The 22,963-nt window shown below is 43.2% G+C and overlaps 2 protein-coding genes across 2 annotated transcripts in view; both read left to right on the plus strand.

The window, feature by feature from the left end:
• The window catches only part of TULP3 (TUB like protein 3), a 32,134-nt gene extending 24,928 nt beyond the window's left edge, over nt 1–7,206 (plus strand). The window contains exons 8-11 of the mRNA XM_058045745.1: nt 310–424; nt 2,320–2,418; nt 4,332–4,503; nt 5,058–7,206. Coding sequence (XP_057901728.1) covers nt 310–424; nt 2,320–2,418; nt 4,332–4,503; nt 5,058–5,191 — 520 coding nt within the window. The 3' untranslated portion in view covers nt 5,192–7,206. The remainder of the gene's footprint in view (nt 1–309; nt 425–2,319; nt 2,419–4,331; nt 4,504–5,057) is intronic.
• A 4,025-nt stretch (nt 7,207–11,231) lies between these two features.
• TEAD4 (TEA domain transcription factor 4) overlaps nt 11,232–22,963 on the plus strand; it is a 49,618-nt gene continuing 37,886 nt past the window's right edge. Inside the window, exons 1-2 of the mRNA XM_058045536.1 lie at nt 11,232–11,246; nt 11,355–11,433. Coding sequence (XP_057901519.1) covers nt 11,232–11,246; nt 11,355–11,433 — 94 coding nt within the window. The remainder of the gene's footprint in view (nt 11,247–11,354; nt 11,434–22,963) is intronic.

A 22,963-nucleotide genomic window follows, 5' to 3' on the forward strand; every position in this document is an offset into this window, starting at 1 on the left:
CTGGCAATCTGGTTTATATTCAAAGAGCATGAACCTGCATTGTTCTGCTTCCTGTGATCTATATTCACTTGGGTTGGCAGCCTTCTTCAGCATTGCCATTCACTCTGGTAACTCAGAGAAGGAATTTTCTAGATGCTTCTCCAGGATACGTTACAGGCTCACATGGGCATGTCACAGAAGCTCCTTACTGAGCTGGCAGCAGAAAGATTCAGCTGGCAGATGTGTGGTTTTGCTGTGTTGTACAAATACTTTTGACAAAAGTTTCTACTGATGCCTCTCTTTCTGTGTTTTTCCATAACCTGACATTAGGTCAAACCTCATGGGAACCAAATTTACAGTCTATGACCATGGTGTTAACCCAGTCAAGGCACAAAGTCTAGTGGAAAAGGCTCATACAAGACAGGAGCTCGCAGCTATTTGTTATGTAAGTACTGCCTCTCCCTTTTGCCCCGTTCTTTGTGCCTGGTTACCGAGGAAAAACAGCTTGCAAAATCGTGCTGCTGCCAGCCTCCTCCACTTAACTTTGGAACCAAGTGACCAATTTCTACCAGATACAACAAGAGACAGAGGCCTCACAGATAAATTCTTACAAGTTTAATGAAAAAAACAAACCAATGTCAGGAGCGGGAGAAACACCTAAACGAACATCCTTATGACCTTCTTATCTGGCCAATTCAGTGTGTGGCCAGTCACACATGCTTTACATGGAGCCAGACACAGCTGCCTCCGGCCCAACTGGTATCTGGTAGACCCTGAGAAGGAACTGGGAGTACCCAGTGAAACAGAATTAGTTTGTGCAGAACCAAAGGCATTTTGAGGCATAGGAGTGAGCTGGTATTATTTCAGTAGCACCTTGTTGGTGGTAAGGATGTGGTTCCAGGGTAAATTGTGATTCTCTCTAGTTCTGTTTTAGAGATATTCTGCTCTTGTGAATCACCTCAGTATAGGATTCAGAGTAAGGAAGCACTTGTGGAGACTACAGAATTACATGAGAATTCTCATGTCACATTGTTTTGTATTCCAGTCCTACAGTGTGAGTAGAATTTGAGGTTCTCTACAAAACAATTGCTGTGAAGTGTAAGGATTTTTATTTTTCTCACAGGTGTTTTTACTTTTCTTACAGAAGCTTAAAGATGCATTAGCCTGCTGAAGCAGTGTCTTGATTTTTTGCTTTTGGTCTTCATCTTAATGGCACTTGGGAAGAAATTGATGTGATAATTCCAGTACTAGCCCGTTTACAGAAGTATTACCAGATATTTTCTTTGTATATAGTATTCTTCAGTTTCCTACCTTGCTGGATACAGCAAGGTGTTAGTATGAGCACAGACAGTTAATATAAAGTCAGCTTTTCAGAAATCTGAACTTTTATATATAAGGAGTTTTTAAAGTTTAAATATGAGTAAAATCAGTACCCTCATTCTTATACATCCCCCTAGATTTTTTGAAGTGACATAATAGAGGTTGCAGGTCCAAAGACCTGTGTCTGCAAAATGCATTAATGTGTTAGGAAAAGCTGTATCACTTCTGTCAATCAATTCAGTACTTCGAAAAGATTCTGGCTTTTAATTGGTCTTTGAGAATTTTAAAGGTTATCAAAGATATTGTTACAGAACATTTTAAATGGGCCCTTGGATTTTGGCTGATACTCTTAAATGAATGGTTTGAGAACACCAGGACTTTTTTCCTTTGCTTTTTGTACTCAAGCCACTTGGAGCAGTCTCCTTCAGTACTCTGGAAAAAATCTGCTTAAGACTGAGGCCTGGATAGTTGCTGAATACTTCCCTTCCTGGGTTTGTTCTTAAACATTTATAAAACAGTATGATTTGAGAGAAAATTGTAGGTGTGTTTTTAAACACAAATAACAGCACCTGAAGAAAAATGTCATTCGTGGTTCAGAAACATTTTAGACTAACTGGTGATATACAGACGACACAGATTCAAGTCAAAGATATTTTGCCTCCATCATAGTTAAGGCTTGTTCACTAGCAATATTTCAACACATTACTGCTGCAAATGCAAAAAACTTATGCCTGGAAATTGCACTTGTATAATTTTGTTGTAAATGTTTTAGTAGGTAAGAAATGCACTCCAAATTAGTTTATACCGTGCACATCTCCTAATATTGTTCTCTCAATGAGAAAGGGAGAGAAAGCAGTTCTCACTGACTAAACACAGTTGCAAATATGTAACTGATGCTACAGTTGCAGCCAGCAAACTTCTAATAACTAGTACAAATGGTGATACAAGTTTTGCTATCTTTCTTTCTCTGAGGTGAAGTATTCTCATTTACTGAAAAAAATGGCTTTCCTTGTCTTTCAGGAAACTAATATCTTAGGATTTAAGGGTCCCAGAAAAATGTCTGTGATCATTCCAGGAATGAACATGAATCATAAGCGAATTCCAATCCGTCCACGAAATGTGAGTTATGAAGTTTGGTCATGTTTCAGATTGAAGGAAGAGGTTAAAACTTCCCTGTAGAGGCCTGGGTGTGGCTGACAGTCAGGGCTTTTAGGGGCCAGGGCTTTAGCAAGTCTCCTGGAGAATAAATACAATGTCGCCTAAATGTGTTGATTAATTTGTTCTTGCCTTCTGCCTACTCTGTAGCTTTCTGAATAGTATTTGTGTCCTTACGGGTCCTTTGGGCAGCCTAAATATGATTTACTTCTCTCTCCCTTGTTGCTGTTGCACCTACAAGGCGCCCTCATGGTGAGACCCTGTTGTGCTGAGGGCTGGATGAACACTGGGCACACTTGCTTCTCCCAGGAGCTCCCATTCTGAGCCAGGATGTGGATTGTGACAGATAGGCAATAGACAGATTAGGTACTGCTGGTGCAATAACAAGGGAATAAATACATTTTTGATCAGAATGCTATTAGCTTTTTTGTAGGAGCAGCAGAAAAAGAGGGTTCTTGAAGAAGGTGGGATGAGGAGAAGATGGAGTTTTGTTGTGACTATTTAGTGAGGATTTTTTATTGATATGAGAGGCGTTAGAGCTAAAAGCTTACAGAACAGTATCTGAAGGTATGTTCAGGTGTGTGATGAAAATTGTTAGGTTCCCTTAATGTGGGTTTTATGTTTGGTGAGAGAAGACCAAAAGGCAGAAAGAAAAGGTACCAACTGAAAGGTGTGGTCAATGTTTTAAGCTAGAAGGTGGTATTCGCAGCCATGTTGAGAGTAGATATGAGTAGGACAAGAATATGTTTCCTGAGGTCAGGGAAAAAAAAAACTTAAAAAATGGAAATAGAGAATCATGACAGCCCAGAAAAGAGATTTAATTCTTGTGAATGGTCAGAAAAATTGTATCTGGAAGTGCTCATTTATCATTGTCTTTGAGTTGGTGTTGCCATCTCTCCTATTAGTACAGTAATGGTTCCATGGCCCTGCCTTAAATTTTCTCCCCTAAATCTAAATGCGCTTGGTGCAGTTGGTGCCAGTTCTTAGGGGTTTAATTTGAATTTTTTAAAAGTAAATAAAGATAAAACTAAAAAGTAACTAAACTGAACAGGAAGTTTTATTTAGGTTATCCTCAAAGATCCACTATGGTATCTTTGTATAACACTGAAGCACATACTATAGCCACATCAGTCAGACCTCCAAAACAGGTTGTTTTCTGAGCATTTTTTCCTATTAGTACCTTAAGCTTGGACTCTTTTTCTTCAGAGTTTTAACATAGATAGTTTTGATTTTATTTCTTGCAGAACTTTTAAAATTAAATCATATGTCATATTTCACTACAACCTGAATCTCCTTGTAATTCATTGTTTGTCAAATTTAATATGCTGGTTTACTTCCTTTTTGTATCTTTTTGGTTTTATTTCTCTCTGATTTTCATACTGGGCATCACTCATTAGACCCAATAAGATGACATTTAATCTTACATTCTACTCCAGCCTTTGGACTTTCTACTGAGGCACCTCAGGGCCTGGCACTATGCAGTTAATTGTGGATTATTTTCTTTTATTTCAAAGTTTACAGTGTTAGTAATGGAAACTGGATGCAACAGGATCAGAGAAAGATTATGAGACTCAGAAGTAATTCATGCCAGCAGGATGGCAATTATCTGTGGACTCTGAATTTCTCCCTTTCCTGAACACACATTTCCTTCCCTATCACTCTTTTTACTTTATTGAGTGAAAAGAATGCTTGGACTGGGAATCTATAAAAGTATCTTCCTGGTACTTGCAGAAAGTATTCAGTAGGACTGAGTGTAAGTGTTATCAGTGTGTTTCATTAAACAGGGAATGAAGTGACAGAGTGCACACACAAGAGAGGTGGTACTTAGAGGCAGAGATATTCCAAATCTGATAAATATATTTCTTTCTTCTGAACAGGAGCATGAGGGTCTGCTGTCAAAATGGCAAAACAAAAATTTAGAAAACCTCATTGAATTGCACAACAAGGCTCCAGTCTGGAATGATGACACTCAATCCTATGTTTTGAACTTCCATGGGAGGGTCACTCAGGCCTCAGTGAAGAACTTCCAGATTGTCCATGACAATGACCGTAAGAGTCTGGTGGAGAGTGTGTGGGACTTACTTAAACAGGGAGCACCTAATTTATTTTATGAGGGTTGGGAGGAATAGGACACCCTTCCTAGAGGAGGGAAACTGGGTAAAGGAAGCTAGTTAGTTCATGATTACTGGGGACTTCTGAGCTGTCAGGAAAATTATATAAGGCCTCCTTTTTTCTGGGGTGGATGCAGACTCTGCTGTCCATAACTGCAGCAAAAGAGGGGGCAAATGAAAGCTTCCTGAAGTGAAAGACAAGGTCTAATACAGCACCTTCAGGCCAGCAAAAGAATGGTTTGAGCTGTGGTTCTGAGAAGAAAAATCTCTAGAATAGCACAGTCACTCTAGAGGACAGATTTCAAGGCCACTCTGGTGAGAAAGGATGGATACACCAACCACATATATTTGGGACTGGCAGATATGGGGAGAGTTTGTGGTTGGGTTTTGTTTTGCCTTTTTTTTTTTTTCTTTTTTTTTTTTTTTGGTTGTTTATTTTTTTCTTTTGCTTCACTGTGAAATTGTTCATCTCTGAATGTCTTTTCTCCCCAGCTGACTACATCGTGATGCAGTTTGGTCGTGTAGCAGAAGATGTGTTCACTCTGGACTATAATTACCCTCTCTGTGCTCTTCAGGCTTTTGCTATTGGACTCTCCAGCTTTGACAGCAAATTGGTCTGTGAGTGAGGGACAACAGACATGGAACTCACTCCCACCCCTACATCTTGTAAGAGTTGCAGGTGTAGCAATGAAGAGCATATTGGAAGGGAAATGGAGGACAGACTTCTGCAGGCTTATTAGAAAACCAGTTCCAGTCTTCAGAGCACTGTGGGGGTTGACAGCAGACCACCTTGGGAGCAACCTCTGTATGGCCTGTGGAAGAGCAAGAAATCTAGGTGATGTTTCTGTCATTGGTGTTGATTCTGCTTTTAGAATCCTTATTTACAGGTGCTGCATGAGAGTGGGCTAAGCCCACTTATTGGAACTCCTTACAGCTAGAATTAGAAAAATAATGGCTAAATGTTCATTTACCTTGAAGCTTCCACAACGCCTGGGAGATGATGCTACTCAAGAGTTCCTAAGCAAATGAACTCAGAAAAAAAGAGAACAGCTGGAGTTGGCTCTAATACAACACGTTTACTCTGTGGAATGATTGTCTGCTAAGACTGATACTCCATTTCCCTCTCAGTATTCTAATTTCTCTCCATCCCTTGACAGTCTTTTTACCAAACTAAGAACAATCAAATCTGAAACACTCCCTTTTCGGTGGCTGATATTATATTCATTGCTACTTCTGTTACTTCTAACCATGTGAAAAATGAGACTGAATACATGATAGAATCTGGCTGAATTTGGCAGAAGATAGTATTGTAACAATATACAGTACCACTTCTGAAAAGCAGTGTTCTGATTGGTTGAATCTAGACTGTAAACTGATGAAAAATATTTTTAATTATGCTATTGTCCATGAAATTTGCTGCATTTTTAGGTATAAGTTTGTGACCAATTTTATTTTTTTTAACGTGAGATTATCTCAAGGCATGACATATTAAAGTAGATTTTGTATAAATAATTTTAACTTGCCTATAAGAAGGAGTTACCTCAAAAAGAGATTACAGGTATTTTCAAAGGCATTGGTAAGTTTATTGTAATTGTACCACAAGGCTCTGCAATGTGTCCTTCCAATGTTCCATTTCTAATACTGGATGTACAGTATGGAGACTGTGTCACAGCATGGAACTCTTGATTCATGTGGCCTTAACTCACCAGGGTGGATTGCAGCGCGGTGTGGCCTGAAGCCCTCAGTGCACACATCTTCTGTGTACTGAAGCACAGAATATTACTGTCTTGCCTGCTTCTTGCCTATTACCCATATTCACAATAGTTTGGAGAAGTCTGTCCCTCTACTGAGACAAGAGTTAGGTGTTCTCCAGCTTTGGATATTGTCCTTGTCAGCAGACTAACTCTGTTTCAAGCTGCAAAGAGCAGATATTTTGCTTTTGGTCTCTGGAGTCTTTGCAATGGTAGATATCACTTGTGCTTTCAAACTAACAAAACTTTGTGAAGACGATTTCCGATATTGCCAGAAAGAATAATGATCATAGTCACAAAGTAAATGCTGTATTTAACTGTAAAATAATGAATTGAGGCTGAGAAGTCCAGCTCTTGTATCTTTCAGATAAGCATTTTTCAGTAGCTGCTGAGATATTTCCTTGAGATGATCTTATCAGAAAAGCAGTCAGTGAAGAGAACTTGAATGCTGATGGATCTGTTTTGTGCCTTCCTGCTTATCAGGCTGAGGATGAGACCTGGCAGTGCTTTCCAGCTGTGCTTTTCTGAAGTCTTGGCTGATGGGTCTGCATTCCCTCTGCCCATCCAGGAAAGGAAGTCAGCTTGTGTACCTGTCTGATTACTTTTCTGACTAGGAATGTGTGAAAGAAATTGCCTTATGTTATTTTGGGGTGACCTGAAGGTAGGATGCTAATTTCTGATTCAAGATGATTTTCTGTGTGCCCAGAAAGCATCCTTTTACTTAATTAGCCTTGTCAGCAGTGACTCTTCAAGCTATTTCTTGACATCAAACGATCATGTCACAGCCCCTCAGTCAAATTATGCAGACAGATGAACTGATTTAGTCATCTTTATCAGATACTGTTTTACATTAATTGTATTTATAACTTTTATATCTAAATGAAAATAAACTAATTTATATATGAAAAAGTCTTTAATTCTAAATGATTGTTTTTATTTTGCTGTTACTTGTGGGTGTACTTTGTTCCTTCTCTGTGACTTATTACCTCAGTTTCTTTCAATTTCTTGAATATCATCATTTTCTTCTTACTCTTTTCCTTTGTAATTCTCAGTTCCCATTCTTTGTGGTGTTGGATATTCTTCCCATACACTTGGAAATCTGGGAATAAATGTAAGGGTAGTCTCTCTAATACTTTTACCCCCTCCCTCCCCCAATATTATCAGGTATTGCTGTAGTTCTTGGTTTCTATTTGATTGTTTAAGCTAGTTCCATTTCTCTGCCCCATGCTTCTAATGTTTTTCCCAGCATCCAGCTAGGGCATTTGAGATGGTCCTTACTACATTTTCCCACCTTCCATCTGAACCCATTCAACTGTTGAAGCACATAAGTTAATGTTTTCTGAATCAGGTACTGGAGTCATACAAGGCTAGGAAGAATATCAAGTTGAAGTGGTTATATTTTCCTGTTTCCACTGAGAGATGTATGAACCTCAATAAGAGGAGACATGATGGATCTGGTAATCAGAAACCGGCACAGATCTCAACATGCAAGCCCTATTCTTCAAGCACCTCTGTTTTTTCCACTATTTCCATCTGAGCCAAATTAGTCTTAGAGGGAAGAGAAAATTAAGTGGGAAACATGACTGGGCACTTGTTCTTAACACGTAATATTAGCTGAATATGTGCAAATGTAGCATGCTAGAAACCCCAGCAAGATCTTAAAGAAGCATATTGAATGGTTAAACTGGAGTCCTAAAGGCAAGCCTAGCAGATGGAAATGGCTCTTAGGCTGTTATAGGCTCTTGGGCTTACAAACATAAAAGACAGTGAATTATTTCTTGTGCTTTTAGGGCTGTCTCAGTCTCATTGAAGTTTTGCTGCTGAAATTGGTAGCAGTAGGACATGAGGTTTGCTGCTGTTAGTATAATGTTTACCCCTATACTAATAATTAATTAATGTGCTCCTCTACTTGCTGGGATTAACAGCTCTGTAAATCTCTTGGATGACATTGAATTAGGTTTCCTGTTCCTGATACAGAAGACAAGCAAAACCCTTCCCTGTGATTTACAAGTTGAGTTAAGAGTTTGTGTATAGTCCTGTGAAACAGAGACATGGACAGATTCCTTCTTTTGCAGAGTCAGGAATCTCTGATCCTGTGGAATCCTTGCCACAGGATTAAACTGTTGTACCTAACTGCAGTTTGGAACTAAGTAGTCCAAGAGATTTGGCCCAGCATACAGTTATGAAAAAGAGTAGAAAAACAGCACTGATGTGTAAGGGCTCCCTTACTAACAGGGAAAACAACCAGCTCCCACTGTGAGGTGGCAATGACTGAAACCCCTGCCAGGAAAGAAGGCAGAGGTCCTGTCCCAGTGTTAACTCTTGAATCTTTTGAACTGTACACTCTATAGTTTCTGTTTTCTCATTGCATCCCTCAAGGTGTTCTATATAGAATTATTATTTCCTCCCTGGAAGCTGGAGGTCACTTCTTCTCTTCCAAAATGGGAGAAAGATCCAGAAACAAACTAACTTCACCAACATGCTTTAAGGTAAAGGCTATTGTAACCATAACTTATGGTAATTTAACATTCAATTTAGAATGTTCAATTTAGAACGTTCAATTTAATGTTCAATTTAGCATGTTCAATTTAACGTTCAATTTATGTATTCATAAATGGGTGAATATATTCCAGAGGCTGAAATTTTTGATCATTTAATTTGATTCAATTAATATCTCCATACAAGGCAACCCATTGCACTACCCACAGCAGAACAGCTGAAAATTTTGGTGAAAACAAAGGATTTTTTTTAAAGCTTAATTGAATTGAGCCCTTTGTTTATTATGGGGAAAGTAATAGTAATTTACTATGGTGGGGGGGGAAAGGGCTTTATTTTAAAAACTGCATAAGAAAATCATACTGATAGAGTACAAATAGGGTTGGGGAATTAATCTGATAAGTTTGCCCAACTCTCTCAGCTTTCTGTTCTAAGCAGAATCGTTTAGCTCTGCAGTATGTCCAGTAAAAAAACCCAAACAACCCACCACTAAAAAACCTGTATTCTCCTGAGTGAATTTCCATCTGCAACTGACTGAAGTCCTGCAAACAATTTGTGTGATGATTCACAGGAAGGAATAGGTTTCAATTCCTTCTCTTTGAGCTGTGTTGGTTTGGCAAGGAAATAGGAGCAAAACAATGTTAGTCACAATTATGAGACCTGGCCTAGAATTCCCACTGAATATATGTGATGAGAAGTGAATTACCTTTCATATAGATTGTGGTTTTTTAAAATACAGCTTAATAGAAAATATATTATAGCTTTTAAAATATATCTTAATAGAAACAGTGACTAAAGTGCTTTATATAAAAAACAACAAAACACACACCCTGAAAATCGTTTCACTGAATGTTGTGACAAAATCTTATTTATATTGTATATACTCGTCATTTCTACAGTTGTATCAGAAAATCTTATTTTTATGAAATTGATGGGTCTTGTTGCTGAGGCCTTAGGACACATTTAGGACCTGTTTCCTGGTCTCTGCAATTTTCACTGCAATTTGAATGAGTTAGGAACTTTTTTAGCTTTGAGTTCCTACAAAAAAAAACTCAGTTTCTTTGATATACTGAAGTTTTGAAGAAAGACAACCAGGTTATAACTCTTCACAGGTAGTTCCAGCCACCTGTGGCAAAATCACTTGCCGGAGCCGTGGAAAAGTTTGGTTCGCTGATGCAGCTGCATTCCCCGCGCTGCTGCTAGGACGTAGCTACATTTACTAAACTTGCTGGTTTCCTCTGCTTTTGTTTTGTGGATGTGGCTTTTCTCAGTCTCATATCGGCGTTTTCTAGGGCAGCATTCCTGTATGAACAGGTAGGAAAGGAGCAGTTCCGACCTGAGACTGAGAAAAGCCACGGGGAGACACCGCTTTGCGGGTGGCTGGGCGAGTACTTTGTCAGGCTGGGGCTGTTTGTTCCGCGGCGCTGGCTGGGAATCACGGCGGCTGTCTGGCTGGGAATCACGGCCACTCTCTGGCTAGGAATCACGGCCGCTCTCTGAGGGGCTCCGCAGCCGCCGGGCCGCGCCTGGCGCGCAGGGGGGAGCCCGGGAGCCGCGTCCCTGCCCGGGCGGCGCGGGGCTGTCCCCGGGGCCGGAGCGCCCTCACGGGGCTTGGCCCATGGCCCCAGGGAAAGCACCAGGCAAGCGGCGGCGTTCCCGGGGATCCGAGGCCGGCCCGTCCGGGCCGCGCACTCCAAGTTCTCCCGGGCCGGGCGCCGCGCCTGCTCCCGATTCCTGGAGGCGGCGGCGGCGTCCCGCCCGCTCCCGGCGCTGCCGAGCCGCCCCCGAGCCGCCCCCTTCCCCCGCTCCCGGCCGCCCGCCCGGAGTTTCCTTCCCCCGCCCCCGCGGGCCCCTCTTCCGGCCATTGCCCGCGTTCCCTCCGCCCCGGTCACACACGGCCCCCGGCCGAGGAGCGCCCGGCCCCGCCGGGTTTTGTTCCCAACTCCGCCTCGGCCCTTCTCCCGCTGCCCCCCGCCCCCCGCCAGTCCCCTCCCAGCCCCGTCCCAGCCCCTGCCTTAGCCGGCAGTCCCTCCCTCCCTCGGCCGCCTTCATTTCATACCAACTCTCATTCCTCGCATTCCTCACTTCCTCCTTTCAAACTCCAGGGGAAATAAAAACCCTCCCTTTTCCTCCCAAACTCCTGCCCGGCCGCCCCCCCGCCCGCCGCCGCCCGGGCTCGCCGTCCCGCCGGCCGCGCCGCGCTCCTCAGGTGAGTGTGCGCTTTGTGCCTCCGCTCCCGCCGGCGCGGCTGCCCCCCCGCTCCCATCCCATTCCATCCCATCCCCTCCCGGCCACCCGCCCGGCCCGGCATTGTTCGCCTCTCCCCGCCGCCGCGGGACCGGCGAGGGGGAGCCCCGCGGGCCCACCCCGGAGCCGCTCCTCGCCAACTTTTTTTCTGCGCGCCTTGGCGGCGGCGACGATGCCGAGCGGGAGGGTGACCCGCCCGCTCCCCCGTCCCAGCCCCCGCTCCCACCCCTGCGGGCTCGGAGGTGGGGAGCGAGGGGCAGGCGCGCACTAACAGCGCTCGGTGCTCTCTCGGCAGAAAGTCCTGGAGCTGAAGGAGGATTTGAAGCCGGTCCCCGCTGCCCCTGCGGAACAGCAGCCGCTCTTGCCTCGCTCAGGTCGGGACACGCCGTTCCACGATGGCTCTGGGCTGGAAGGGAGGGTGCGGAGCCGCTCGTGTGCGACAGGCGAGGCTCAGGCGTACAAAGGAAGCGATGGGAACATCCTCAATGGAGCCTCCCGGCTTCCCCCGCCGGGAAGGGGCTGCCGGCGCTGCCACTTCGGGAACTCGGTCGCTGGAAACTGCAGCGACGATGGGAAGGGGGGGAGAAATAGCGGTTTCTGTATGGTTCGTAGAAATGCGCTTGGGGAGGGTGGAAAGGAGGAGCAGTACTTAATGTAGTAAATTTTAATGTAAATTACGGACGATGATTTCGGGGGGAAAAATAGAACAAAAAAAATCATAATGAAGCTTCTCTGTGTGAAGTACGTAGGTTGCTGTAGGGCATTTACCAAAAGATGGGGGGATGTTTTCCCAGTTCATTTATTCTGAAGTTAGAGTTGAGTTTTGGTGGCATGCCACAGGAAAGGATTAAAGAAACCCCAAACAAACCGAGCACACACAAAAAAACCCAAACAAAAACCTTTCCGGAGTAATCTTTTATCTTGTGCAGATAATTCCGTTTAAACAGTTTCTTGCATGAGATGCTAAAGATGAGGCTTTTTTTGCAGAAGAGGGAAGAAGTGTAACTCCACATGTTTTACGGACTTCTGTAAAGTACTTTATAGTGAACGATCGCATGTGTTAAATAAAAACCCTAACAAAAACAAAGAAAAACTCAGAGCTAACCACAACTAATTACAACTTTGTTTTTGTTTAACCTGGAGTTACAGTCATGTTACTTTCTAACCTTAAGAGTTGGGTTCTGCGACTCCTCTACAAATAAGCGATGCAAAATACTTGTGAAGTGCAGCGGGCTGAACAGGAGGAAAGGAGATTTAGGGATTGGATTTATTTTTCACTTTTCCTGTTGCTGGGGACAGGTCGGCTTTGCCAGGACCTGATGGCGGTGTCTGTGTGCAGGGTGAGCGGGGCATTGGTTCACCTGTCTGTCCATCTGTCTGGGTGGATGTGAGAGGTTTTATTGTTCTCCCGCAGAAGGAAGTGGGCAGCAGGACGGGGCAGAGAGTAACGGGGAGGAGCGAGAGGAGCAGAACAAGGGGAGAGCACAGTGGGGACACAGCAAGTGCTGGGGCTGGGCTGATGCTGCTCTACTCTCACCTGTGCAATTAAAGCCTCTTGGTTTCGATAGCTTGTTCTCATGACAGAGATGAGCCTGGGATCGCCCTGTAGTGAATACAGAGGGATTTATTTATTAGGGCTGCTGGATGCTAAGGGACTCTGGTTTTCTCTGGAATTCGGGTTGGCAGAGTGCAGGACAGCCAATCACATTTTCAGGTTGTTTTACAGTGGGTGCAGTCGCCTTTTCAGGTTTTCCTAAATCCCAGTGGGAATGGCTCCCTCAAACTTGAGCATTCAACCGACTTATCAATCTCTAAACCGGGCTATCAGCTCATTGTTTGTGTCCTCTTGGAGGTGGATCCTGGAAGCAAATAAATGTTTGTGAGAATGGTTACTAGGAATTTCTCTGCTGTCTTGGATCCTGCACTATTTTTGATTTTTAAATTAATGCTACCAATGGTTTTGAAGGTTATTATTGTGATAAGCATTTCAATGTTGCTGTATTGAAGAACATCTGTGGGAAAATGGTATGAAAATAGTTCTGCCAAGCTTAAAAGAGAAAAAGGGCTTCGTGCCACAGTATCTTGTCTGTGGCTTGCATGAAATCACAGTTGCTGTTGGTTTTCTTACTCAGGTAGTATTTTCACAGAATTCAAGCAGAGTAAGTAGAGTTTTGAGAGGGTTGCTGAAAAGTATTGTTTCCCAGAGTTACAGCTTTGAACTCTGTTTGCATGCTTATTCACAGCTTTCCTTCCTTGGTGTTACGTGTCCTTTTCTGTATCTTTCAGCTCTTGGTTCCATCCCAGTGGAAGCCAAGGGGTGGATCCACAAAAGTTTCTGCTGGCACTGCTGTGGAGGCGTCCCCAGGGCCTCAAAGTGCCCATTACCTTACTTGTCACATCTCTGTGCTTTGTCACGGGCAGGGACACCGGCACTGCTGTTCGCTGCCCCGGGACTGATCCAGAGGAAAAGTAACGCTCTTAACAAGTTTTATCACTTTTACAAGTTGGTTTTCAGCCACATCTGTCTGTTCTCCAGTCAAGTTAATCATATGGTCATGTGCTGGTGTGTCTGGAGAAGGAGGTGCTGTGACTCGGAGGGGAAGGGTGGGAGAAGAATGGGGACATTTTCTTAACAACATTGCCATTTTTCCCTACCATAAGTAGTTCTTTGGACCATGTTTACAGTAGCTCCTGTGAGAGCAATACAGTTTTCTGTTTTATCTGACCATGACTTATCTTAAAAATGTAAAATTTAGTATTACGTCTTTTTAAAGATCTCTTATACTTTGTCCATAGCTCATGTTTGTCTTTTGTTCATTTGTTGGGTTTGGGGTTTAGTTTGGTTCTTCCCTCCCACTCCCCCATGGCATGTAAAAGTTTTCTGGGGCAAGTTTTCCATCACCCCGTGTACATCAGAAAAGTTTTCTTACTCTACTGCAGCAGTTTTTGCTTTGGTGTGTATTTCTCTGAAATGATTGGTTATTATTTCTCTCTGCATTTACATCTCCTAAGTTCTTACAAGCTACTAATGAGGGTATAATAATAATATTTTTCAATTTTCTAGGTCTAATTATCGGGGGTGTTTTATACTCTACACTTCAGTTTATCTGTGTTTCTTTGTCAGAATGAGATCCAATATTCCAGGAGTTGGAGTGATTCATCTCTCTTCCTTGCCTGAAGTGATATCTGAGCCCAGGCAGATTAAAGTCACATTGGTCATTTTGCAGAAGCATTTGCTTTGCAGACAATTCTCTCATTTGTTCAGCATTCTCACTCTTGCTTGTCTTTAGCTCCTGCTTCTGGCTGGGCTTTTTCCTTGATTTTATCTCTGGGTTTTCTTTGCATTACTTTTCCAACTTAGTCCTATTTGTCTCCCTTGCTTCTTTTGTTTTCTTTTTTACACTAACACCCTTTGAATTGTTTCTACCCACTGGTGCTTGTAAACTTCATTCTGTATCACTCGCAGGTTTCTTTAACATTACTTTGAGTCAACCTTAGATCTTTAATTAAGATGTCAAAGACAACTGGACTAGCAAAGATGCCTGCAACATCCCAGTAGATGCCCTCTGTATCTGTTGGTTCTGTTTGTCTCTCATATATCATATATATAATTATGCATAGTTTTGAAGCCATTATTCAATTTTCTAGCAATATGATCAGTGCTCTCCAAGCCAATCTGAAGTAATTTTTCGCTGTGATTTCTGTGGAGAGTAACAAATGCTATTTTAAATCTAAACTTATTGCTTTGGTCACTGTGTTCTTTTCATTCTTTACCTTCACAGCATTTCTATCTTCCTTTGAGGAGCAATCAGGTTTATTAGGATTTACAGTAACGGATGTTCATATATTTGCAACTTCTGCCAACTAAGTAAATGCCCAGCATGTTCCTTTGTACAGCCTTGTAAAAAAGCCATGAGTTGGCATGCATGGAGCTCATTACAAGATCTGAGACTAGATTATTAGAAAGAGTTTTTTTAAGGGTAGGTGGTGGTGTTTTGAGTTCTTGGGGTTTTTTGGGGATGGGGGGAGGGTTTGGTAGGTTTTTGGTTTTATTGTTCCTGCCCCTTGGGTCCTCCTTTTTCTGGAGATGATGCAGTCACTCCCCTTTGTTTTTAACACCATATGAATTAGACGTTTTCCTGCTAGGGAGGGGCAGGTTTTCCAGTTCCTGGTGCTACTGGCTGAGTCACTGGCTCTGTTTTTCTGTTCTCTTGTAGGTTTATAATTACCTTGTTCTTACCTTGGTTAGAATGTGATTGCCAAAGGGTAGGTGTTTTACCCTCCTGTATTTCTGAGACATGAGTGCCAGTGGCTTTCAGAGCCTGGGTGCAAGCCTTCAGAACATCTGCTCTGCTATTGCCAAAGAGAAAACAAATCAGTGTAGCCCTCAGAGTGCCTCCCTTCCAGCAGTATGGTAACCATTAATGATAGATGTCCAGGCAGAGTGTAATCTCTTGTAACCTGGACTGCTTGAGCTAAAGAGGAAATGTCAAGAGAATGTGGAGCAGGTGTATGCTGAAATGGAAAGGGAGGATTTATTAATGTGTCCTAAGTTCATTTTACCTGATTGTACATCTCTGTAAGCTCATTGAAATAAAGCTCATTTGTACCAGACTAGCAGGACTTAGGCAGATCTTTAGGTTTGAAAATCTTGTCAGCTTAAAGGGAAAAAAAAGGTGTAAAAGAAAGGTTTGTGTAAGGAGATTATGTCCAAGCACACTCACTGCTCTTTGAATTGTCTTTATGAAATTAATAAAAATATATTTATTTCTCTGCCTCCACTAGTTTGTGGAGGATTTATGTAATCAGAAGAGAATAACTGCAGGTAGAACATGTAAATCTCTGCTTCTATCCATCCAGTATGCAAACTGAAAAACAGAGCATCAGCACCTTTTTCCACTGCTTTTGGTCACAGGTTTTATTTGTAAGGACATGCTTTAAAAACTGGAGTCTGTGGTGGGCTGTGTCCCTTTAAGAATCTAGTTTTGCTTGGCTAGCTGCCCTTGTTCTCCTGTAGATTAATCCAGCAGAAGGTATATAACCTGTTGACCTTCCTGGCAAGAAGGGTCTGGAAGGGCAAAGAGATAAATCAGAAGGTTCATACTTTCCTGTAATATCTGAGGACAGGTTTGTTTTTCAGTTTTTGACATTTCTTTTTTTAATTATTATTTTTTAACTGATTCCTGATTGAGGTTTGGGGTTGTAATTACAGATTCTCATTATTTTAATTTGCTTTCTGTGAAATCGTTCTGTGTTCAGCAGGTTGGAGATGATTGCAGGTTTATGCCACATTTAGAGAGAGGAAAGATTTCTGAACTCCAAATTACACTGGTCTGAGTTGAGGATGGCTTTACTGTGTCATGTATCAAACTGGTAGGAGCAGTGGAATCTGGCAGAAGTGTCTGGTGTGTGTTAGCTAGGAAATTTCACACTGTTTTACAGAAACATTGGCTTTCACAGTGTCAGCCTTGAGAACTGAATGTGTAAGCAGTGAATGCTGATCTGCTGCGTGATGCAGATGGGGTGTGTACCCCAAAACTGAGCTGGGGTGGTGTCTGGATACCCCATGGGTAGGCTTCATTCATTTGATGGAGGTGTTGCATTGTGGCTGCTCTTTGCTTAGGCATTGCCTTACAACAAGCATCAAACCCCTTTGAGCTCATGCCTGACTTCTCCTAAAATCAAAGCACACATGTAATTGGTTGACTGAAGGAGAGAAACTCAAACGAGCACTGAGCCTTGGTCCCACTTTATATACCTGTTCTGCCTGTTAGTGATTTGCATTTGTCTTGAGCCTTTAGTAGAGGGCTTAGTCCTGACCAGACAGGCCATGCCCACAACACAGACCACCTGCAAGCACCACAGAAAGGGAAATTTGACTGCATTCATGGGTTGTGTCATCACTGTCTGCCCATTCTCTTGGAAGTCTCATAGCCCAGGTTCAGCTATTTCTTTTCTTGGAGTCTGACTAGGGTTTTGGAGCTAAACATTTTCACTGCATTGGATGAAATTTGCAAAAATCTCTCTCTTGTCTGAGCTCATGTTCAGTTCTGCCATTAGTGTCATGGGGAGCTAGGTGTGTCACAGTTGTGAGCCTTTGCTGGAGCATCTATCTTTGAGCCCTAGAGAAGAGATTGAAAAATGTCATGAACAGGAGGCAGGATTAGGAAATAAGAATTTGGTTTTGCTATCATGAAGTGGGCATTATGAGTCTCAGCTTAGTGTTACTTGTCAGCAAACCCTTAAAATATCCTTTATTTCTAGACATGAACCCCTCTGAAGTTACCACTTGCAATTGCAAATCACTTTTAAAGTTAACCTTTTCTTGCCTTGAAGTTCTTGTCTAGATTTTACCCTTATTCTGATTTTTCTATTGGGTGGTTCACTTACATCTTCGTCCTCTATTTTTTTCCATAGGTAAAGTGAGGGCTTTTGAGCCCATTGGTGAGATTTTCAGAAGAACTGAGCTGCAAGTTTAGGAGGAAGGTTTTTTTTAACTTGCTATTGAAAGTTCCCTATCCTTTAATGATTAAGTGAATAATACTCTTTGGGAAGATGCTCAGCTTGATTTCTTTTTGTCTCTAGCTTGGCTTGGTCATTCTCATTTCATTTTAGTCAGTCAATATCTACACTTGCCTGTACCTAAAGGGACAGTTCCAATTTTCCTGTGTTAGCTGACACTACCAATGCTTCTGTGAAGGGATGTTGATTATTTGACTCCCTCCTGGTTCCTTGCTTTCTAACCAGCTCCAGGGAGAATGACTCCTGGGGCTGCTGCTGCTAGCACCAGGGTGGCTAACCATTTTCACCCTGCCACAACCTTCATCTCTTTGGGAAGCTGTGAAACACATGCCACATGTCTTGGAAAGTCAGGGAGAATGGGAGCTCTGGGAACAGTTCCCACATGGGAGATAACAGTGACTCCCCAGGAATTCCTCTGTTCCTTTGGGAGCTGGGGCCAGCCCAGCGCGTGGCTCCGTCCCAGCACAACCTGGCAGTGTCAATCTCGGCTGCCCTTGCTGGCTGGTTTCTCTCTCCCAGCTGAGGCATGAATCGCCCATAGTCACTCTGTCAGTCCCAGGCCGGTGGCCTTGAGATGCGGCCTGTACTTGGGAGCTGGGCAGGAGCTGCCCATGGCTCGGGACCGACCCCTGAGCTGGCCACATCCTCACTGTGGGATCAGAGCTGGCCTTTGGGTTTTGCTCTTGGGTTGTGGGGTTTTTCCTCCCCTCCTTGGGGCAGCAAGGCTCTGTGCTCTGTTTCCTTTATCTCAAATGTAACTGATTGGATGGTGTGCAAGGCCACACACAGCCTTATCTCATCACATCCTGTTTGACTGCATTATCCAGGGCTGCACTGATAGAAGTCCTCCTCTCTCCTTGCTTTGATTTATATCACTCTGCTGGACACTACATCCTCTCTCTGTTTCAGCCAGAGCTAGCTGCTGCAATAATTTCAGAGTTGTTTTGCTTTGCTCGGGAAGTCAGGTGCCTTTTGAACAGCAGCTGCTGCAGGCAGTTTCGGTGCAGCAAACAAACCGAGCTTGATTTTGTGTTAGGCAGTGTGACAAGCATTCAGCTGGAGCCCAGCCTCCTGTTGGATATGATCTGAGGCGAATAGTGCTTGTTCCTTTGTAAACCAGTCTTACTCAGTGTTGAGACAGAGACAAAAATCTCACCGTGCAGCCTGTGGATGTAATGAGTTTATTACCTTGCCCAGTACAGAGGCAAATCTCAGTTCTTTCCTCCTTGCCTGGCACTGCTGCTTGCTAAGAGCGTTTACCTCCTCTGCAGCCAGTAGCACTTATCTTAACTGGTTTTATTCATGGGATTATGCAGCACTACTCTGCTGTCCTGGGTGGATAGGGCTATTCACAGGGAATAGCCGGCATTACTCAGGATTGCAGGAGGCCTGAGGCAAAAAGTGAGATGACAGCCAGGATCAGCCCCTGGCTAAGCTGTTCTGGAGTGTTTGAGTGAAGCCCTCAAGAGGCCCAGTGAACTGCACCCACCCATCTGCACTGTCTCCAGGTTCCTTTAACGATGGGAGTGCAGCTCCTAAGGAGCCTGAGGAACTCGTTGCTGTCTGGTGCTGCAAAAGTGCTGTTACCTTCCTAGGAACGGTTCAGTGGTCTTGCTTCAGTTGCATTCTTAATTTTTTTCTGTAGAGACCCTATAAACATATTCATTATTTTTTTCCTCTTTTGTCTGCAAAACTTCACCAGTCTTATTTATTGTTAAATACTTGCTTTCCCCATCTTTTCCCTTTCCAGTGTGTTTTTCCTGCAGTCCTTGAGTTGCACCATCTGGGAGCTACTCATCTACTGATTGCACTAATTTTTCTCTTTCAGAGGAACTAAGCTATTCTTGTAGTGTCCCATAGAATTTCCCAGTCTTCTTCCTCTGGTAAGTTTGACTGCTATCTTCCATCTATTACCTTGAGTAATAGGTTTCTTAGTATTTCGGACTGTTGCTTCCCTAAACCCGAATCTCCTTGTGTCGTCACTGCATTGTGTAAGTTCTTTTGCTAGGTGTTCTGGATGGGACTAAGTGGCTGGTTGCTCCTGTTTCCAGGTTTTCTTATTGTTTTATATATATATATAAAATAAACTTTATAGTTTGAGAAGCAGGATACCATCTGTTATGGCTGAACTGATTTTTTTTTTTTTTTGGCAAAATTTCCGACTGCTGATCAGATATGAAAATGTGGTTGGAATACTCTATAGCAGGAGTGTTTGGCTCACGTTACACCGAATGGCGAATACGGGAATTGTTGGGGTTTGTTTGCATTTCAATGGCACCCAGGAGCACCTGTAAGGTGAAGCAATCCCTGGCGGCACAGCCCGCAGTTCCAGTGGATGAGGCCGAGGCTGCAGGGATGCTCTGGGCGAAGCAGCAGCAGCAGGAGCCAGCTCTGCAGCAGGAGTGGAACCGCCTGTGGGACTGCACAGGGCTGTGCTGGCAGGGGCCCCTGCCTGGCAGGGGTGAGTGACTCAATGGGGACCCTCTGCCTGCTGTGCTGTGCTCCATTCCAGCAGGGACAGGGGGTGGCCAAGGGCTGGGGGGAGCCTCTTGGACAGAGCAGCTCTAAGAAAACTGAACAACTGGAGGCAGCTGGCTGCAATTTTTCAGATCCACAGGAAAGTATGATTTTGTGTTGAGCAGCTGCCACAAACACTTAAGAGGGAGCTGTTACCAACAGTAATGACTGAGGGATTAATATTAGAAAGCAGATGTGTCAGACTGTGGAGTCTGTTTAAAGATGTGCTCCCTGTCAATAAGACCTTGCTGAAGGGCTCTTGGCAGCTGTCTAGCCCTGCAGGATCTCTGAATCTCAATGAGATACCACGTGTGAAAGGAAAGAGGGTTAGTGTTGAAATTATCAGAATTGGAACACTTCAACCAAAGCTGCTGGAGCTGAAAGATTTTTGTGTTTTCTCCATGGTTTTGCTTTGTGAGCGACTCAATAAGAAATGACCATGGCAGAAAGAAAAACAGGGAGCAAGAGTGAGTAAGAAATAGTATTTGGACAGAGGGAAACATAAGAAAGGAAGATAGAGATACTGTGGTGAGGAGGTGGATGTGCTCTGAGGGGCCTTGTGTCTTGGAACCTGGGGGAGAACCCATGACTGGACCCCACAAAGAAAGATACGTAATCATCTCTGGGTAAAATAAGAATGAGATCAAGATAAAGAAAACTGTAAGGTACGACCGCGGAAGTACAAAAGGCAAGGAGTGGGGCATAAGTTCAGGCTAAAGGAATCCCAAGAGAAAGAACACCAAGCCCTGTGACCTCTGGCAAAACTTGCACTTATGAACATGGGACAACATCCTCTGACTACTCTGTTCCTCAGAACTGTGCCTGGTGAGGGAATTCAGATGGGAAAGGAATTGTCTGAGCATGTTTAGGATGTCTGTTTAGTGCTTTCAGAATCAAATTCCCTCCACATCAGAAGAGAGCTTTGTGATTACAAACTCTTGCACAGGCAGAACCTTAAAAAAATTTAACAAGTACTAAAATATTTAGTAATATTAGAACATTTGGTAATACAAATCACCATTAAAGTTACTAGGCTGTATGCATGTAGTTACTATTAAACAGAAGGCAGAAGCAAATGGAAAGTAGATGCTAACTGAAACATTTGTATTTTGTTAAAGATGTTATTAATGAATATTATAGAAACTTTTCTTATAAATAAGACATTCAGCATTCTCATGCTTCTGAAAAATCCTCTGGTTTTTACCTGATTGCTCGTTCAGTGGGAAGCAATTCCACTGCCAGTTTTCCAGTTTGCCATCCTAATAAAGTCATTTAGCACAGGATTTAACCCCCAGCTTCTTTTTTAGTTTGCTTTGCTTACTTTAATGAGTGGTCATCTTGGCCACCGAGTTCAGATCAACAGTGCAGGAAACAGAAGGCTTGAAAGTGTTGAGCCAAAGCAGAGACCAGGAGATCAGATAGCACTCAGCCAGAGCTCCCTGAATTACTGCTATTGCTGCTGGCACAGGGCATTGCCTGGGACTGCACATGGGCCTTACTAGTAATCAACATTATTTAAGACAACTTTGCAGGCCTTTTAAGCCTTTGGCATCTTAGTGATCCAGAGGCACAGAGTTATAAGGATTTCCATGGCCATTTCAGTCTATGGAATTTCTTCAGAAGTTATCAAATCAAAGTAAAAGTTTTGCTAGTGTGCTTTGTAATCTGAGTAATTACAGAGGTTTTAGCTGGAGATGGCCAAACATCCTTGATTTTAGAATCTGTATGGGTCCCCATTTTTCATCATCCATCAGGGATAGCTTTAGTACCAAGAAGGGTAAGCAGAATCAGGACCCAAGGTGCAGAAAAGCTGGAATTGACCACAATAGCACACTTTGGTTCTTGCTGACCTGCTGTAACTTGAGATTAAACTAACATTGCTGGGCAAAGCAGGAAAAGTAATAAGCATTAAAAAAAAAGTGTCTGATCACTTCAAGACTTATATAATTTCTTCTGTCACTGATATTATGTTCCACATCTCCCTTGATTTACACTAATGTGAGAGAAAGTTCACGTATTCTGTCTCTGGCTTTGTGGATTTCTCTTAAGGTACTAATGACATCTGCTCAAGTCAAGTCAGTGCAACTTTTCTTTAAGGTTTGGAGAACAGAGTCTGGAGAGTTGACACTGCACTGAATAGGACATGTTTTCTCCTCCAGTTATTCTGAAGCTTGGATTAGAATGGACCCAAAGTTTCCTGTGTCACCAAAAGCTCTTAGTGCAGATGCCAAGCCTTGTAAAATATGAAATGATCAGGGTGTGTGATGGGGGGAGGAGAGTTATGCTTCAGAGTTATGCTTCAGAGATATGCTTCAGATATTTATTGAGTTTCAACTTAAGAGTGTGCCACGATGAAATCATCTGCTAGGTATTCCCCTGTGTCAGCATGGACACTAAGGAGATGAAAATAACTGGATTCAAAGCAGATGCTTTTTATGGTCATGATGGTCCTTCATCCCCTAGGAGATGACTTTGCCTGTGTGCATTGCTGGGGGATTTGGCCTGACAGCAGACCTGCAGCTTCCAGTGACTGTGGCTTTGGGAGCCTTGTAGTTGAGCAGCTGGAGATGTTTTCACTTGGTGTGAAACCTGCTGGCTCCTGTGAGATTTACAGCTCCCAGTGCAGGTGATTTGGTGAATGCACTTGCTGTCACACCTTGGGTTTCGTTCTGAACCCTCTGTTTTTCAGCCTGTCACCACAAGTTACAACCAGCCTGGGCCTTGTGTTTGTGGATATTTTGATGTGTGTGTTAACTGTGGAGGGTCTGCAGAGCCTCCAGGGACTAGGGGTGCTTGGGGAAATACAAAAGGAAGATTTGGAGCAGGGAACTTCTCTTTCCCTGTCAGTGTCTCCCTGTGGAAAGC

This window comes from Melospiza georgiana, chromosome 2 (assembly GCF_028018845.1).
Source record: "Melospiza georgiana isolate bMelGeo1 chromosome 2, bMelGeo1.pri, whole genome shotgun sequence".
In the NCBI taxonomy this organism is placed as follows: Eukaryota; Metazoa; Chordata; class Aves; order Passeriformes; family Passerellidae; genus Melospiza; species Melospiza georgiana.